The sequence below is a fragment of the Chrysemys picta genome, chromosome 22 (genome assembly GCF_011386835.1).
Source record: "Chrysemys picta bellii isolate R12L10 chromosome 22, ASM1138683v2, whole genome shotgun sequence".
NCBI classification, from domain to species: Eukaryota; Metazoa; Chordata; order Testudines; family Emydidae; genus Chrysemys; species Chrysemys picta.
Genome location: NC_088812.1, coordinates 7102466 through 7119068, shown reverse-complemented (window position 1 = coordinate 7119068; position 16603 = coordinate 7102466). Strand labels below are relative to the sequence as shown.

General features: G+C 53.0%; 2 protein-coding genes across 11 annotated transcripts in view; both read left to right on the top strand.

Moving 5' to 3' along the window:
- LOC101934762 (adhesion G protein-coupled receptor E2-like) overlaps positions 1-4674 on the top strand; it is a 37075-nt gene extending 32401 nt beyond the window's left edge. The window contains exons 4-9 of one of the 3 annotated variants that reach the window (XM_065576178.1): positions 404-633; positions 1374-1440; positions 2420-2511; positions 2780-2948; positions 3061-3168; positions 4174-4674. In XM_065576178.1, the coding sequence (XP_065432250.1) occupies positions 404-633; positions 1374-1440; positions 2420-2511; positions 2780-2948; positions 3061-3168; positions 4174-4230 (723 nt within the window). In that variant the 3' untranslated portion in view covers positions 4231-4674. Of the gene's footprint in view, positions 1-403; positions 634-1373; positions 1441-2419; positions 2512-2779; positions 2949-3060; positions 3169-3695; positions 3958-4173 lie in introns of those variants that run through there. The other 2 variants (XM_065576177.1, XM_065576176.1) reach the window with 2 other exon arrangements.
- ADGRE5 (adhesion G protein-coupled receptor E5) overlaps positions 1-16603 on the top strand; it is a 107311-nt gene that overhangs the window by 28171 nt on the left and 62537 nt on the right. The gene's annotated exons all lie outside the window — the stretch shown is intronic.

Below are 16603 nucleotides of genomic sequence, written 5' to 3'. Positions count from 1 at the left end.
TCTTAGGCCCCTTCACACTGGGCACAGTGGTCTGAGTGTCCCCAACCCCTGGAGTTCAGCCAGTTCTATCCCTATGTCACAGTCTCCCTGTGCCTCGATTCCTCTCCTACGTGACTTGCCCGTGGTCACCCAGGGACTCTGTGGCAGGGCTGGGAAAAGAACCTGGATCCCCTGAGCCCTGTTCCCCTGCTCTAACCACTAATCTCTGCTCCCTTCCTGCATCAGCAATGTGCACCCGCAGGACCCTCCATAGAACGAGGAACCTGCTGTCTCTGGGTCACGGAGCATTATGACTGGAGAGCTCTGCTAACAAGAATCCTGGTGTGACCCCCCGGCAGGTCTCCCCCATACTCAGCATTTCCCTTCCCCACCGCAGTGTCCCTGGGCTCTCTGTCTCCCCCAGGTGGCGTGTGCTGTCATTGCTGCGCTCCTACACTACCTCTTCCTGGCCTGCTTCTCCTGGATGTTCCTGGAGGGGCTGCACCTCTTCCTCATCGTCAGGAACCTGCAGGTCGTGAATTACACCAGCCGGTTCATTAAGAGATTCATGTACCCGTTCGGCTACGGATTCCCAGCCCTGGTGGTGGCTATTTCTGCAGCAGTGAATCACAAAGGCTACGGAGCTTACACAAAGTACGTGCAGCGCCCATCCCAAAAGGGAGCTGGGATGTGGCTTCCATGCACTTGTCCAGCTCACCCCAGGTCTGACTTGAACCGAGATTTCCTGGCTCACCCTGCCTGGGATCTGAATGTCCCCCTGGGACCCTTCCCATCCCCAGTGACACTAAGCTGCCCCGAGCGCTGCAGTTGAGTTGCCCACCTGACATCTGCACTCCTCACCCCACTGATGATGCAGAAGAACATGCCAGAAAGATCCCAGCTTGACTCCCAGCTCCCAGGCTGGGTTTGTGGGGCTGGTGGGCAGGAAACAAATGCACCTTCTTCCTGTGTGCAAATCCCTGAGGATCCCCTCTCTAAAGTGAGCGACTCACTAAAACAGGGCGTGGCGTGTTCTAGACACCCCAGGCTAGATCCTCTTCTGGTGTAAATCAGGGCAGCTCCACTTCCTTCAGTGCAGCGAGGCCAATGTCCATCCGCTGCATGTCTGGCCCTCCAGCAATACTGCGCCCATCCACCAGAAAGGGTCATTGAGGAGGTGGAAGAGGAAGTGGGGGCTGAAAGCAGGAGATGCTGAGGTACATGGGGAGGGCTGTTTACCTGCTGCCTGCAAGGGAGTCGGCCATGTCACAGGCAGGCTGAGATCCATCTCGCTTTTGAGAGCCAGCTGCCCTGTGACACCCCCTCTCTGCCCCCGGGGCTGAAAAAGGGCAGTAATCCCATTAAATCACCTTCTTCTTGCTCCCTGCCTTTAGGTGCTTTCTCAGCCCGGAGAGCGGCTTTCATTGGAGCTTCCTGGGTCCAGTCTGTGCCATAATCCTGGTGGGTACCTCCCAGAACCACAGAGCCCCATTCTCCATTTACCTCTGTAACCCCATTGATTTCAGTGAAGCAGGGAGGAGAACATGGTATATAAAATAAATATAAATTATAAAGATATCCTATCTCCTAGAACTGGAAGGGATCTTGAAAGGTCATTGAGTCTAGCCCCCTGCCTTCACTAGCAGGACTAAGTACAGATTTTGCCCCAGATCCCCGAAGTGGCCCCCTCAAGGATTGAACTCACAACCCTGGGTTTAGCAGACCAATGGTCAAACCACTTAGCTATCCCTCCCCATAACATACAAGGAAAAACCCCGTTAGGTCCCATCTGGCTCATCTGCTGGGTTACTCGCAGGATTAGTCCCTGTGCTGTATCCCCAGGCCTACAGCTTTTAGTCGGGCACAGCTCCCATGGATGTCAGGAGTTTTGCCAAGTGAAGACAGCAAGAGTGTGATCTAGTCTAGTTAATGACCCAAGGAACAAGGAAGGGCGAGGGCTGCACTCTGCAGTGGTTTTTCTAGCGGGGGGGGGGGGGGGAACAAATGTCCCTACATATTCCTCCCTACCCCCTGGGGACGTTGGGGGTGCGGGGAATTTGTTAGAGCTGGAAAGTGGCAGGAAGTATTCTAGAGGCAGGATCTGGAATCTCTGAGCCAGATCCTACTCTGTTACACCAATGTAAACCCAAAATTGCTACTGACTCTACTGGAGAGGCTTCATATTTAACTTTGAGGAGCATCTGGCCTCTGTGATCCCATTGAGCCATCTCAGCCCTGGCTGTGCTGTCAGCTCCACGCATGGGAAGGGACCGAGAGCTGCCAGGGATATTACAGGAGAGGGGATGATTCCCACCAGAAACAAACAGTCCCCGGTTCTGCAGTGTTCGGTTCGTTCCCCTGGGATCGTTCCCTGCCTCAGCTGGAGTCACCGGCCCCAGATGGGATGTTTTACAGGAAATATTTCCCGCTGTTCCCACAGATAAATATAATGTTCTTTGCCCTAACCCTGTGGATCCTCAGAAGAACACTCTCCTCCCTCAATGCAGATGTGTCCACCCTCAGAGACCACAGGTGAGAAGGCAACAAAAAAATCCTGGAGGGTCAGATGCCTTGGTTTGGAGGGTCCTTGGCACAGGGAGGGTGTGAGGGATTGCAGGAGGGGAACAGAATATCTAGGGTCCGTGGGAACAAATAAACACAGTGTTTTTATTGACAGTAACCCTGTCCCACACAGGAAAGCTGAAGATGTTAGCTCCACCCCATTCTGCCCAGATTCTCCTGGCCCAATTACTATCCATAGGGTTATTGTAACGGGATCTCTCCATCTGCCTTTATCCAGGTTACTGACCTTTAAAGCCATTGCCCAGTTTTTCATTCTGGGCTGCCCATGGAGCCTTGGTTTCCTCCAAGTCGGCCCAGCAGCGATGGTCATGCGGTATTTATACTTCATTGCTATCAGCCTGCAGGGACCCTTCATCTTCCTGGTGCACTGTCTCCTCAATCGCCAGGTAATGCCCACGGCCCGTCAGCACCCAGCACCTTCACTGGCCTCGCGGTGACCATGTCTGATCTTCTCAGAGTTAGTTACATAGTGCAGTGACCGTGTCCCTCACTCTCCAGGTGAGAGAGGAGTACAGGAGATGGATCAAGAGATTCCGAACGTCCAGCACAAAATCTCAGACATCCGATCTATCCATGTCTGCTGTCCCCACCACCAGCACCAAGACGGTAAGAGGTTCTCTGCTGTGTTCCAATACCAGCCTGTGACACAGTCATCTCTAGCTGGGTCTCATCACGGCTGTAAAGGTGATTTGCCCCCGAATGATGCAGGATTGGTTATGAGCCAGCTGGGAACATCACTGCAAGTGTTAGTGAGAGTGGGTCACTATCCAGCAGTATCCTAGATGTCTTAGGCACCAGAACGGAATGCCCTGTCCTGGCACCTCCGCGTTCCCTTCCCTTGGCTCTCCTGGGAGCTCCAGGGGTCACTCACTGTGGCCTAGGCAGGCATTGGCTCTTGCAGTGTAATGATCTGAATAGATCAGATTGTCCCCTGGGATTGAATCCTTGTCAGTGCAGACGGATCATCCCCAGTGAGCAGTCAGCACCGTGAAGAATTTCCCTTGGCTCCATTATCCCTATGGGTCAGGATCCAGGGGCTTTGTGTGTTGCCTCCCAGAGACAACCCGCCAGTTTGCACATTACACTCTCAATGGCCTTGGAACCTATTGTCATTTTTCTGCTTTTCTTGGCAGAAGTAACCCTTCTGCCAGGCGGAGTCGGCAGCCACCAGGGCCGGGTTCAATACCTAGGGGTTCCAATACAAAACAGAACCGGCTGGAGCCCCCTGTGACGTTGCACTCCATATGCTTTATGGAAATATGCTCATGAATATGAGACAACTGGAATATGCTTTATGCTAAATACCCCTTGTATGGTGTCTTTAGAAAGCTTGTAATCTACTAAGTGTGTTCATCCTATTTGTTTGCATGTGTTATTTCTATATCTGGAGTTAGGAGATATAAACTTGTATCACTGATGAAAAACATATTAAGTGGAGGTCATTAAGGGTGCTCCCGAAACAATCAGTTTTAAATGGCCTTAGTTATTTGAAAGCCTTCCTGTGTGCGTGTGGGCCAGCCCATGGGGAATGGAGACTGGGGGGCTTACAGTGACATGTGACCATTCACCTGATAATGAAATCCATCTTAAACCTGGTACTTTTCCATTTAGAAGGACGGGTGGGAACCCAGAGAGAGAAAAGATTCCTGCCTTGTGCCAAAGCTATAAAAGTGTGTGGAGCAGGACAAAGGGATGCTGGTCATGAGAAAACCCCTGCTTACCACCTGAGATGTCTGCTGGATCTAACAAAGGCTGTACCAGGGGAAAGGACTGGGCCCAGAAAAGGAAGGAGTGTATGAAAGAAACATATTGGAACATTTCTGAGGGTGAGATATTACCTGTAATCAGTTTCTTAATGTATTAGGCTTAGACTTGCATGTTTTGTTTTATTTTGTTTCGAGACTTTCTTTGTTCTGGCTGTTATTACTTGAAACCACTTAAATCCTACTTTTTATGCTTAATAAAATCACTTTTGTTTATTAATAAACCCAGAGTAAATGATTAATACCTGGGGGAGCAAACAGCTGAGCATATCTCTCTATCCCTGATACCATGATGTAGAGGGCGAAAAAATTATGAATTTACCCTGTACAAGCTTTATACAGAGTCAAATGGATTTATTTGGGGTTTGGATCCCATTGGGAGCTGGGTGTCTGGGGGCTGGAGATAGGTAAACAGCTGAGCTGTTTTTAGTTAGTCTGCAGCTATGGGACATGGCCCAGACCCTTGCAGCTGGTTAACATGTCTGACTCAACAAGGCAGGGAGCTGAAGTCCCAAGCTGGCAGGGGAAACAGGCTCAGAGGTAATTTCAGCACATCAGGTGACAGTCCCAAGTGGTCTCTGTGACCAAACCCGTCACACCCTCACCCAGTAATCTGGGAAAACTTCACACCACCCCAGGCACCTCTCTGAGGCAATGCATTCCCTCTCCCAAGCACTGAGTCTGTGTATAACAAAGAGAACTTTTAATAAAAAGGGGAAAGGAACCTGGCATTAATCTGGGAAACCCCACAACCACGATTCAAAAGCTTGTGACCATGAGTAAGGCAAAGATATTTTTAGTAAAAATCACAGACAGGTCATGGGCAATTCATGGAAGCCTGTGACCTGTCCTGACTTTCACTACAAAAATATACTAAGAAAACGGGGAGGCGAGTTCAGCTCAGTGCCCGCTGCTGCTGGAGCTCCGGGGTCCCCCACCCCCACTCTCCCACTTTGAAGTCCCCCGTTCCCCACGGCACCTAAGTAGTTGTGTGGGGGGTCCCACTGCCTACGGCAGCAGGGAGCTCCGTTTCCCTGCCACCTGTGGCAAGTGGGATGTCTAGGGTCCCCCACTGCCCCACTCTTCCTGCCATGGCTGGGCAACTGCAGAGGTCCCCTGCCACCAGCCGCAGGGGAGCCGGGGACGCTTGGTGGTGGAGACGGCCTTCCCATACACGCCGCCACACCCCACACCATCCCCTTCCACAGCATCAAGAAGATAAGCATCGCGGCCAAGCCCCTCAGGGAGGAGACGGGCCCGGGCAGCGGGGCCTCACCAGGTAGGGTCCAGCATATGCATCCGGGGGGCGGGTGCCCCATGGCCTTCCTCCCCCATCAGGCTAGGGAGCTACCTGCCCCCTGGTCAGTTCTAGGGTGGGGATTATTGGGGGACAGAGCTAATTGGAGGGGAAAGGCCTCATGTCCGTGACCTCCGTGATATAATCGTAGCCTTAGCCACGAGCAAACTCCTACCCCAGAATATATTGGGCAGTGTCCTTTGCCTCAGTTTCTCCCCTTGTGGTGTGAAAGTGCAACAAATTCTCCTTGAACCTGCCTTTGCCTCCCCTGCACCCCACTCACCAAACCTTCCACCTTTTACAGCACCCCACTCACAGTTGCTGTCTTTGGTTGGCAAAGGCCCAGAATTCAGAGCGTTCATGTGAGTTCAACTCCTCCTGGATGGGTGGGAGGTGGGGAGATGGCGTCGAGAAATGCCTTGGCTGCTTCTGCCACCATCATGTATACAACCGAGGTTTGGTCTGACCTACAGACCTCTATCGGTATAACTATGTTACTTAGAGGGGTGAAAAATCCACACACACCCGCCTCCTGTGTGACGTAGTTATACCAACCTGAACCCCTGTGTAGACACTGCTGTGTTGTCAGGAGAGACTCTACCATTGACACCGCTGCCGCCCCTCAGAGAGGTGGATTAACTACACCAATGGGAGAAGCTCTCTCCCGTCAGCTTAGTGTGTCTCCATTAAAGCACCACAGTGGCACAGTTGCCTCAGTGCAGCTGTACTGATGAAGCCTCTTAAGCGTAGACGTGCCCTAAGGCTCAGCGGCTAGACCTGGTTCTCAGTGATTTCAGCTCCAGCGATCACTTAACAAAACAAGGACTCTCCAGTGTGTCTGATCAGCTCGGCCTTTACACAGTGGCGAGGGAGAGGGTCAAATGGCGTCTAGGACTCTTTAGGCAGAGCCCACACCCCCGGTACAGACACCTCTTCAGACCCTCTTTCTCTCTCACTGTCACGGGATTTGGCATCCCCACCGCCCTGCGTAGTGAGTGAGAGTCAATCAGGGCAGGCTACGCACAGTTCTGCTGCCCTGTCCTCACACAGTCAGGGTGACAACATGCCATTCCCCTGCACTCCCCACTAAAGTGATTTGTAACCCAACACCCGCCAAAAGGGATCACTTTGGCAAAGCAGTTCCCTCCGCTGAGTTCCTAGGCACAGTAGGTGCTTCCGGAAACACAGTCTGTTCCTGGAGTCTGTTCCCCCAGCTCATCTCTCCACATCAGAGGGGAGCTCAGTCCAACCCCACTTACACAGCAATGAAGAACGTGGAGAGGAAGCGGAGCCTTGCATGTCAGAAACACCTCCCTGCTCCCGCCCAGCTCCAGACACTGCAGCCTTCGCATGGGAGAGGAAGCTGCTGGTACATTACAAACAGCTGATTTCTGCTCCTCAAGGTTGGGGAAGGGAGCAGGCTGTGTCTTTCCTGGGCGTGGGAACCCTGTTAGAACCACCCCCAGCAGCTGGAATATTCCACAGAAAAATCAGGCGTAACCCCATTGAATTCAGTAGAGTTACTCCTGCCTTGCACCCGGGTAAATGAGAGCAGTAGCTGGCCCACCTCAGCACCACACTGGTGTCCCGCAGCTCTGACTCATCTCCCAAAGCCCTGGGAAGTGGCCAGTCTCCAATCTTAAGGGTTGATTCTCAGGAGAAGGAATAACCGACGTCCTGGTCAGGAACCCAGAGGGGCATCATCCCTAGGACATTACAAGGCCTGGTGGTTGAGAAGATAGCAAGAGCCTTTCACCTCCAGAGCAGCAGCTGACCCCTTGTTGAGGAGAGGGGCCAGACAAGCCTGTGCTGGACCTGCGCCCTAAGACTACCTACCTCTTCTGTAGTTCATTTCCTCAGAAGGTCTCAAAGTCCTTTATAAATAAGGCCATTATCAGTATGCCCATGTTACATAAGATTCCTGGGAAGCAAGTGGCAAGTTCTCAGATTGGGTCTGGGAAGCGCAGTCCCTGGGAATTGGCAGACTCTCCACACCCAAGTTGGGTGACATGGAGCTGAGCTGCATCCACACTACAAAGCGTTTGGGCTCTGACTTGCATCGCAGTGGGAATTCGGTTCTGACCCCATCCCCTAACAGGCTCTTCAAGCCTGAGTCAAACTAACTTCTGTGTGGACAGAAGTGGGGCTTGGTCTTAAACCTGAGTCAGAGCCCCTGCTTAGTATGCTGTAGACGTACCACTGGGGTCTACCTGCTGGCAGGGCTGGATTTCCAAAGAGGCACAGTTGGCACATGTCTAGGGGCACCAGGAATTCTAGGGGTGCCTTACCTCTCCAAAACTGTGTGCAACATGAAGGTCAACTGTAGGCAGGGGGGAGGGAGGGCGGAGGCTGAAGATGCTGTTCCTAGGGGCACATAAGGTGTAAATCCGGTCCCTGCCCTCCGGGGCTTGAGATCCGCCATTTTAAAGTTACAAACTGATGTGGAAACACATCTCAGGCGCCTGAGTCACTGTGATTGTCCCTGCATTTCAAGTGCAAAGCTTGTACGTTTTTTCACTGCTGCTTCCATTGCTGTTGCTCAGTCTGTTGCTTTGGGCCAAGTTACGTCCCCTTCTGCCAGCAATCGGCTTTGAATTCCCCCATTGGTTTGTGGTGTTACTAATCTGCCCTGCAGCACATAGGACATTTCCAACCGAGCGCTAGTCAGCTAATAGTTTTAGCTCTTCCACATACACAGCTACGGTTTCACCTCCTCACTCTGCCATGACACTTGAAATGTTCTACTGTGACGCTTGGCTGTGGTGTCTGTGCTTGCTCTGTTCAGATCTCTTCCAGATCTTCTGAAGTTTTACCTCCTACTTCCAGGGAGTGCAACAAACTCCTGAAGAGAGAGTAGGTTTTATTTAAGCAGCCACTGAGGAATATTCCTCCATTTGTCTTTTATTTATATCACCCTTCTGCCCATCAGACTTAGCAGCATCAAAGGCCAGGTTCAGTATCTAGGGGTTCCTTTTGAATAACACAATGCAAAACTGGCTCAAGCCCCCACTCAGAGACCTAGGACAATTACATACCACCCACCCTGGGCACCTCTAAGAGGGAATACTTTCCCTCTCACAAGCACAGAGTCTAAGTGTAGCTAACACCCAAGGAAGAAACAAACTTGTCCCCAACTTCTCTCCAGTCACTGAGCTTTGGAACCCATATCCCTTGCCTAGCAAGTGCTGGAGAATTGAGGGTGAGTTCCTCAGTCATAAAATGCCAAGTACAGTCCTACAGTCCTTAATTCACATAACCAGGATAACAATGCTTTATTACTTCTGCCCCAATAACAAAGAGACTGGGGATCCCACAGCAGCCAAAGTGACCATTTGGGCAGGCAGTCCCATCCTGCTCGGCAGGGTGGGTGAGCCCATGCAAAAGAGATCAGCCCCTGAAGTCCTTTTGCACAGTTCACCACCAGATGTCAGGGGAGAGCTCATTCTGACTGCTTACATCCTCCCCCCAGCTGAGAATTTGTCATCCCAACAAATCACACTCCCTATTATACCAACTCATTGGTTCCTCCAAAGGGCCTCAGGAAGCCCACTATGGCTTCCACAAGCCTGTGTGCTAAATGTATTGGTTCCTCACTAGTCACCCCAGATGCATCATAAGTTAACCCTTTTACTGGTCTGATTACCCTGTCCCGCCTATTGAGAACCTCTGTTGCAGGTGTAGGGGGGACATCTTCTTGAGCAATGGATGGAGACGTTTCCTTTGAGGGTCCCTCAGCTATTGGCATAGGCCCCTGCGTCTCTGGTTCTAACAATGGAAGGTTCAAAGTGCCCAGGACACCCTCCACCTGTATGTCTCCACTGTCCAATAACCTGTGTATGTCATCGCAGGGGGGTCCCATTGGTGGCACAGAGGTGCCAGTAATGGGCCTAAATATTTCCGTCATGGGATTTAGGGCTGAGAAGGAGGAGCAGTCTCTTGGTTCAGCTGATTGAGACCAAAATTTTGTCTCCATTCCAGGATACACCAGGGTCGTGTCTTCCTCCTCAGACTCGCTGTCGGCTGTGCTGAGTAGGGGTAGGTTAGCTATAGGAGGCCCACTGTCCATGTTGGATGGTGGCTTTGGTCTAGCACTTTTGTTCTGCCCAGTTGTCCTGTTGTGGCCCATTTCATAAGGGGTGCCCACCAATTCCCCCACAGGGAGCAAAAGGTTTCTATGCACTGTCTTTATTTGCCTTGGGCCCACTTCGGGTTTAATCTTGTAGACCGGCAGATCTCCCAGCTTTTCCATCACCAGGTAAAGTATTGCCTTCCATCTGTCAGCTATCTTGTGTTTGCCAGCAATATCCAAATTTCACAGCAGGACTCTGTCCCCCGGCTGGAGCTCCTGCGAACAATACCCTAGCATCATACCGATGTTTGTGGCGGTCTGAGTACTTCTGAGCTGCAGACATAGCTAAGTGATAAGCATCCCACAGCTTTTCTCTTAGTCGGGATACATATTGCTGATGAGTTTCATAGCTATCTCCATCCTCTGATATACCAAAGCACAAGTCTATTGGTAATCTTGGTTCTCACCCAAATGTCAAGAGAAATGGGGTGACTCCCGTAACATCGTTCTTTGTGGTGTTGTAGGCATGCACCAGAAATGTGACATGCTGGCTCCAGGTTGCCTTCTGCTCTGGTCACAAAGTCTCCAACATATCTAACAGGGTTCGATTAAACCTCTCTGGTTGAGAATCACCTTGTGGGTAATAAGGCATTGTCCTAGACCAGGGGTAGGCAACGTATGGCACGTGTGCCGAGCTGATTTTCAGTGGCACTCACACTGCCCAGGACCCAACCACCGGTCTGGGGGGCTCTGCATTTTAATTTAATTTTAAATGAAGCTTCTTAAACATTTTTAAAACCTTATTTACTTTACATACAACAATAGTTTAGTTATATATTATAGACTTATAGAAAGACACCTTCTAAAAACTTTAAAATGTATTGCTGGCAGGGGCGGCTCTATGTATTCGCTGCCCCAAGCACGGCAGTGAGGCAGCCTTCAGCGGCATGCCTGTGGGAGGTCCGCTGGTAATGCGGATTTGGCGGCATGCCTGCGCGAGGTCCTCTGGTCCCATGGCTTCGGCGTACCTGCCACTGAATTGCCGCTGAAACCGCGGGACCGGCGGACCTCCCGCAGTCATGCCGCCGAAGGTAGCCTGACTGCTGCCCTCGCAGCGACCAGCAGGGTGCCCCCAGGGGCTTGCCGCCCCAGGCACGTGCTTGGGGTGCTGGTCCCAGGAGCTGCCCCTGATTATTGGCACACGAAACCTTAAATCAGAGTGAATAAATAAAGACTCGGCACACCACTTCTGAAAGGTTGCCGACCTCTGTCCTAGATTTATTAGTTCCTGCTATCCTCAGCACCTCCTTCAGAAGGTGACTCTCAAAGTTCTGCCCCGGTCAAAGTGTATCTGAGCCAGGAATCCATAAACTGAGAAATATTTCTCCCACAATACTAGAGTGACAGTAGTGGCCCTCTGATCACATGTGGAATATGCCTGCATATACCACATAAAATGGTCAGTCACTAATAAAATGTTCCTGACATTCCTCTTGTCCACTTCTAAAGACAAGAAATCAATGCATACCAGCTCCAAAGGTTTGCTGCTGGTGATGTTTTTCAGAGATGCAGCTCTCGTGGGCAGAGTTTTCCTATAAACACAGCAAGCACATCTCACATTTCCTGTGAACATCTTCAGCCACCTGGGATCAAAAGAATCTACTATGAATAAACTCCCGGGTCCTCTTCATCCCTAAATGTCCAAAGTCACCATGCAGGGCCCTCACAGCCATGGCCTTGTACTCTTTTAGTAGTGCTAGTTGTTTTGTTGTGACTCTCTGTGGGGTTCTGCTCCAGTCCTTTCCGCCAGCTATTTCATTAGCCGTGCCTCTCTGCCAGCTGCCCAACTGGCCACGCCTCTTCGCTAGCTATCCCGCTAGCCACGCCTCTTCGCTAGCTATCCCGCTAGCCACGCCTCTCTGCTAGTCCTTGATTCACATAACCAGGGTAACAACCCTTTATTACTCCTTCCCCAATAACAAAGTGACTGGGGGTCCCACAGCAGCCAAAGTGACCATTTGGTACCAGCTGTCCCATCGTGCTAGGCAGGGTGGGTGAGCCCATGCAAACGAGATCAGCCCCTGAAGTCCTTTTCCACAGCTCACCACCAGATGTCAGGGGAGAGCTCATTCTGACTCTGGTTACATCTTAAATTCTCCAAATGAACGCAGGGCTGGGGACAGTGTCACCTGCTATCAGAGCAGGCCTCGTTACTGGGTCACTAGGGGATAACAACCTACTACCAGTTAATGGAGCTGTTCCTTTGACTCAATAGCACCTAGCTTGGCGATAGTACCTTTCATCAGGGGAGGTTAAAGCACTCTACAACGCATCATTTGACCATTTTGCAGAAAGGGAAACCGAGGCACAGAGTGGGGCAGTGACTTGACCAAGGCCACCCAGCAGGCCAGCAGCACAGTTAGGAATGGAAGCCAGCACTACTGAGTCCCAGAGCGGGGCTCTAACCACTGGGCCTGGACGTTACTGTTACAGGCCCTCGGTTCACACCCATGCAGTGGAGGATGTCACATTATCAGTGGTAGAAGCTGCCACCTACACGGGCTATGGCAGCACAAACTTCTCCTTCCCATGGTCTCTCATACCTGCCGGGGTGCTGGGTCACAGGCCACACCACGTGGCTCAGCCCTGCTCCGGCCGGGGCACTGGGTCGCGGCTCCCAGAAGCCATGGCATGGCCCTGCTCCACCTTCTACGCGCTCCAATGGCCACTCCGGCGTTCCAATGGGAGCCGCTAGAGGTAAGTGCTACTCGGCGCCTGCACCCCTCAGCCTCTCCCCGTGCCCCAACCCCCTGCCCCAGCCTTGATCCCCCTCCTGCTCTCCAAACCCCTCGATCCCAGCCCAGAGCACCCTCTTACACCCCAAACCTCTCATCCCCGGCCCCACACAAGACCCTGCACCCACAGCCAGAACCTGCACCCCTCCCCGCACTCCTGCCCCAGCCCTGATCCTCTGAACCCCTCTGTCCCAGCCCAGAGCACCCTCCTACACCTCAAACTCCTCATCTGCAGCCCCACCCCAGAGCCCGCACCCCTAACCAGAGCCGTCACCCCCTCCTGCACCCCAACCCCAATTTTGCGAGCATTCATGGCCCGTCATACAATTTCTATTCCCCGATGTGACCCTCGGGCCAAAAAGTTTGCCCCCCCCCGATTTAAATAGTGGCGCTCACCACATTCTGTACATCCGAAGCTGCCAGAAGCTATTCTGAGCCGTGGGTGTGTGCAGCTCGGCCTGGCGTGTCTGTGTACAGACCGTAAGCACCGGGATTTGGGGCCTGGCTGTGACACTGAAATGGGAGCTTGTTACAGTCATTAGGGACTGGAGACCCGGCCAAACACTCCAGCAGGACGCCAACATTTCACCAGGGTCAAATTTATTCAGCTCAACCCTGCCCCCTCTCTCTCCCCAAACCCTAACAGGACCGCTGTCCCCCTCACTGCCCTGCCCCTCAGTTCCCTACCCCTGGCTCCCCAACACCCCAAGGTTATTACACCTGGGCCTCCTCTTTCTGCCAAGCCCTTGAATCTATCTGCCTCCCCTCGGCCCCTAATGGGCCCCTGTGATAAATAAAGAGGGGGGGGGAGCTCCCTTTGATGGGCACCCAGCCAGCCAGTTAGCTGTAAAATCCCTCTTGGTAGCTGTTCTCTACTTGCTTTACCTGTAAAGGGTTAAAAAGTCCCCCACGTAAAGAAAAAGAAGTGGGCACCTGTCAAGGCTGCTTCCCCACTCTGAACTTTAGGGTACAAATGTGGGGGCCTGCATGAAAACTTCTAAGCTTAACTACCAGCTTAGTTCTGGTCCGCTGCCACCACTCCCAATGGGCTAACTCCCTTCCCTGGGTAGCCTTGAGAGACTCTTCACCAATTCCCTGGTGAATACAGATCCAACCCCCTTGTATCTTAAAACAAGGAGAAATTAACCATCCCCCCTCCTTTCTCCCACCAACTCCTGGTGGACCAAGATCCAAGCCCCTTGGATCTAAAAACAAGGAAAAATCAATCAGGTTCTTAAAAAGAAGGCTTTTAATTAAAGAAAAAGGTAAAAATCATATCTGTAAAATCAGGATGGGAAATAACTTTACAGAGTAATCAAACTTAAAGAGCCCAGAGGACCCCCCTCTAGCCTTAGGTTCAAAGTTACAACAAACAGAGATAAACACCCTAGTAAAAGGCACATTTACAAGTTGAAAAAACAAGATAAAACTAACACGCCTTGCCTGGCTGTTTACTTACAAGTCTGAAATAGGAGAGACTTGTTCAGAAAGATTTGGAGAGCCTGGATTGATGTCTGATCCCTCTTAGTCCCAAGAGCGAACAACCCCCAAAACAAAGAGCACAAACAAAAGCCTTCCCCCCGCCCCAAGATTTGAAAGTATCTTGTCCCCTTCTTGGTCCTTTGGGTCAGGTGTCAGCCAGGTTACCTGAGCTTCTTAACCCTTTATAGGTAAAAGGATTTTGGAGTCTCTGGCCAGGAGGGATTTTATAGTATTGTACACAGGACGGCTGTTACCTTTCCCTTTATAGTTATGACAGCACCTGACCAAAAGAGCCAATGGGAAGGTAGAACTTTTAAAAACTGGGAAGGATGAGGAGGATCGAGTCCCAGTAATGAAAGGAACAAACACAGAATTGCCCTGATCTTGAATGGGGTTTACAAGGGTCACCATAATACCAACAACAAAGGTTTTTGTCTGGGAATTTCCATATTGGTGGTAAAAACACAGGGCAAAATCCCCGACAAATGAATGGTGGGTTCAAAAATACCTGCAGAGAGAAATTCCTGCACGTCTCTTTGATTCCCTCAAACTCAGCGCTGGAGTTAATGCTGGGGACTTGGAGCGATGGGAAGAGAGGAGCAGACGTTAGAGCTTTCATATCAGATTTTCATATCAACTCACTCCTGCCTGGGGGAAAATCCCCTTCTCTTCCCCGCCCCGATGGTTGGTCTCTGTCCACATGCCAGTCCTGCACTGCCAATAGTTTAACATGCAGCTGCTACAAAACTCCCCCACTTCCTGCCCGTCTCAGTCTGTCTCTCTCCCCTCCATTTACACTCTGCTTTGCCCCTCCCTCCTGCTCCTGTCCCCCACTTCTCCCCCCACCCCAGCCCCATGATTGTGGGATTCTGCCACGCTCCAGATGATCTGAGCATGTTCCAAAGTGACTGGATTAATTTGCAGGCATTCCTCCTACAAACACAGGGACGTTGGCAGTCTGTGCATCAGCACTAGGGGGCACCCTGAGTGTGAGGGCAGGGGGAGGAGCTGGGTGCCCCCTGCCTGCCTCCCAGACTTCTTGATGTGTTTCCATCTTCTCTGCAGAGACACCTGCTGGGTACAGATGCCTCTGCCCACTGGGGAGACCCCACTTTTACACGTGGTTTGGTCGGGGCTGTCCCTAGCTATTCTGGTGCCCTACGCAGCTCTCTGCGGGGGGGGGGGAGCTGTATGGGGCCCCGCCCCAGGCCTCCGTGGGGGACAGGGGAAGGGGGGCTGGCCACTTCCTGCAGGAAGTGGATTGATCGGGCCCCAGCCTGCTCTGCTCCCCTGGTGCCCAGGCTTAGAGGGAGGGGGGGACCGCCCCCCAGCACTCGCCGGCAGCATGGCTGGGAGCCAGGGGAGCGGAGCAGGCTGGGGCTGGGTCGCTCCACTTACCGGTGAGTGCAGGCCCGACCGCTTCTGGAGCCCTCAGGGGAGTGGGGACGGGGCTGGGGCAGGGCGGGGGCCAGGGAAGAGCCGGAGCAGGGGCTGGAGCAGCACGCAGCTGCTTAGGGCACCTCCCCACCTGTGAAAAATGGAGCAGTCATCTCTCTGTCCCTCCCACTTCATCCCTCCAGCAGCAGGCCTGGAAGAGGGAGGGCGAAGAGCCCCTGGGGCTGCCCCCCACACCTAGAAGACGGGGGGTGAAGAACCCCTGTGGCTGCAGGGGGAACTGAGGTGCCCGGGGAGACGGGGTTCAGGGGCAGATGTGCAGGCTGCAGGGAGCAGAACTGATTGCTGGGCTGGGTGAGGGGCACAGAATTAATTAACCCGAACATGGGGGGGGGGAGGTTGGTGGGGAAGCTGGAGGCTCCGTGACATCAGCAGCTGGAGAGGTCCTGCCGCGGAGCCGGAACCACTGTATCCTACCCAGGGAACCGTGGGCAGCGCGGGAACGGCCAGCAGCACACGGGGGGAGGGGCTTCATAAGTCAAAAGCCCGCACCCTTCACCTTCTCCCTCACGCCAACCCCCTGCCCCAGCTCAGAGCCCCCTCCGGCACCCAAACTGCCTCCCACAGTCTGCAACCACAACTCCACCTGCACCCCAGCCCCCTTCCCCAGGCTCAGCTTGGAGCCTGCACCCCCTCCAGACCCCAACCCTCTACCCCAGCCTAGGGAAAGTGAGTGAGGGTGGGAGAGAGCGAGCGATGGAAGGAGAGGGATGCAGTGGGTGCGCAGGGCCTCGGAGAAGGGGCAGGGAACGGTGTTTGGGTTTGTGTGATTAGACAGTTGGCAACCCTAGGGAAGAGACACCTGGCCCCTGGCAACCCGGCTCACCCACTCCCCAGCCTGGATCCAGTACGGATCAGTCTTATCCCAGCCTGGCCCTGGTGCGGCCCCTGCTCTGCTCCCCAAGCCAGACCTGGGCACGCTGGTGGCTGTGGCTCTCAGACAACCGGAAACACCCCAGTGAAAGGACAGGCTGGGCTGGGGGAAGGTGAGAGCCTTGAGGCTGAGCCCTCCCCAGCTAGGGTTGAGACCCAGAGGGACCCCGTCCATGGGGGGCAGGGGGCTGGCACCATCCCAGACCAGTTCCCAATTCGCTGTCCCCTCAGGCAAGACCTCTGCCTGGGTAACCCCAGGCCCTGCCCAGCCCCCCAGGTGCCTCCTCCATGACTCCAGCAGCAGCAC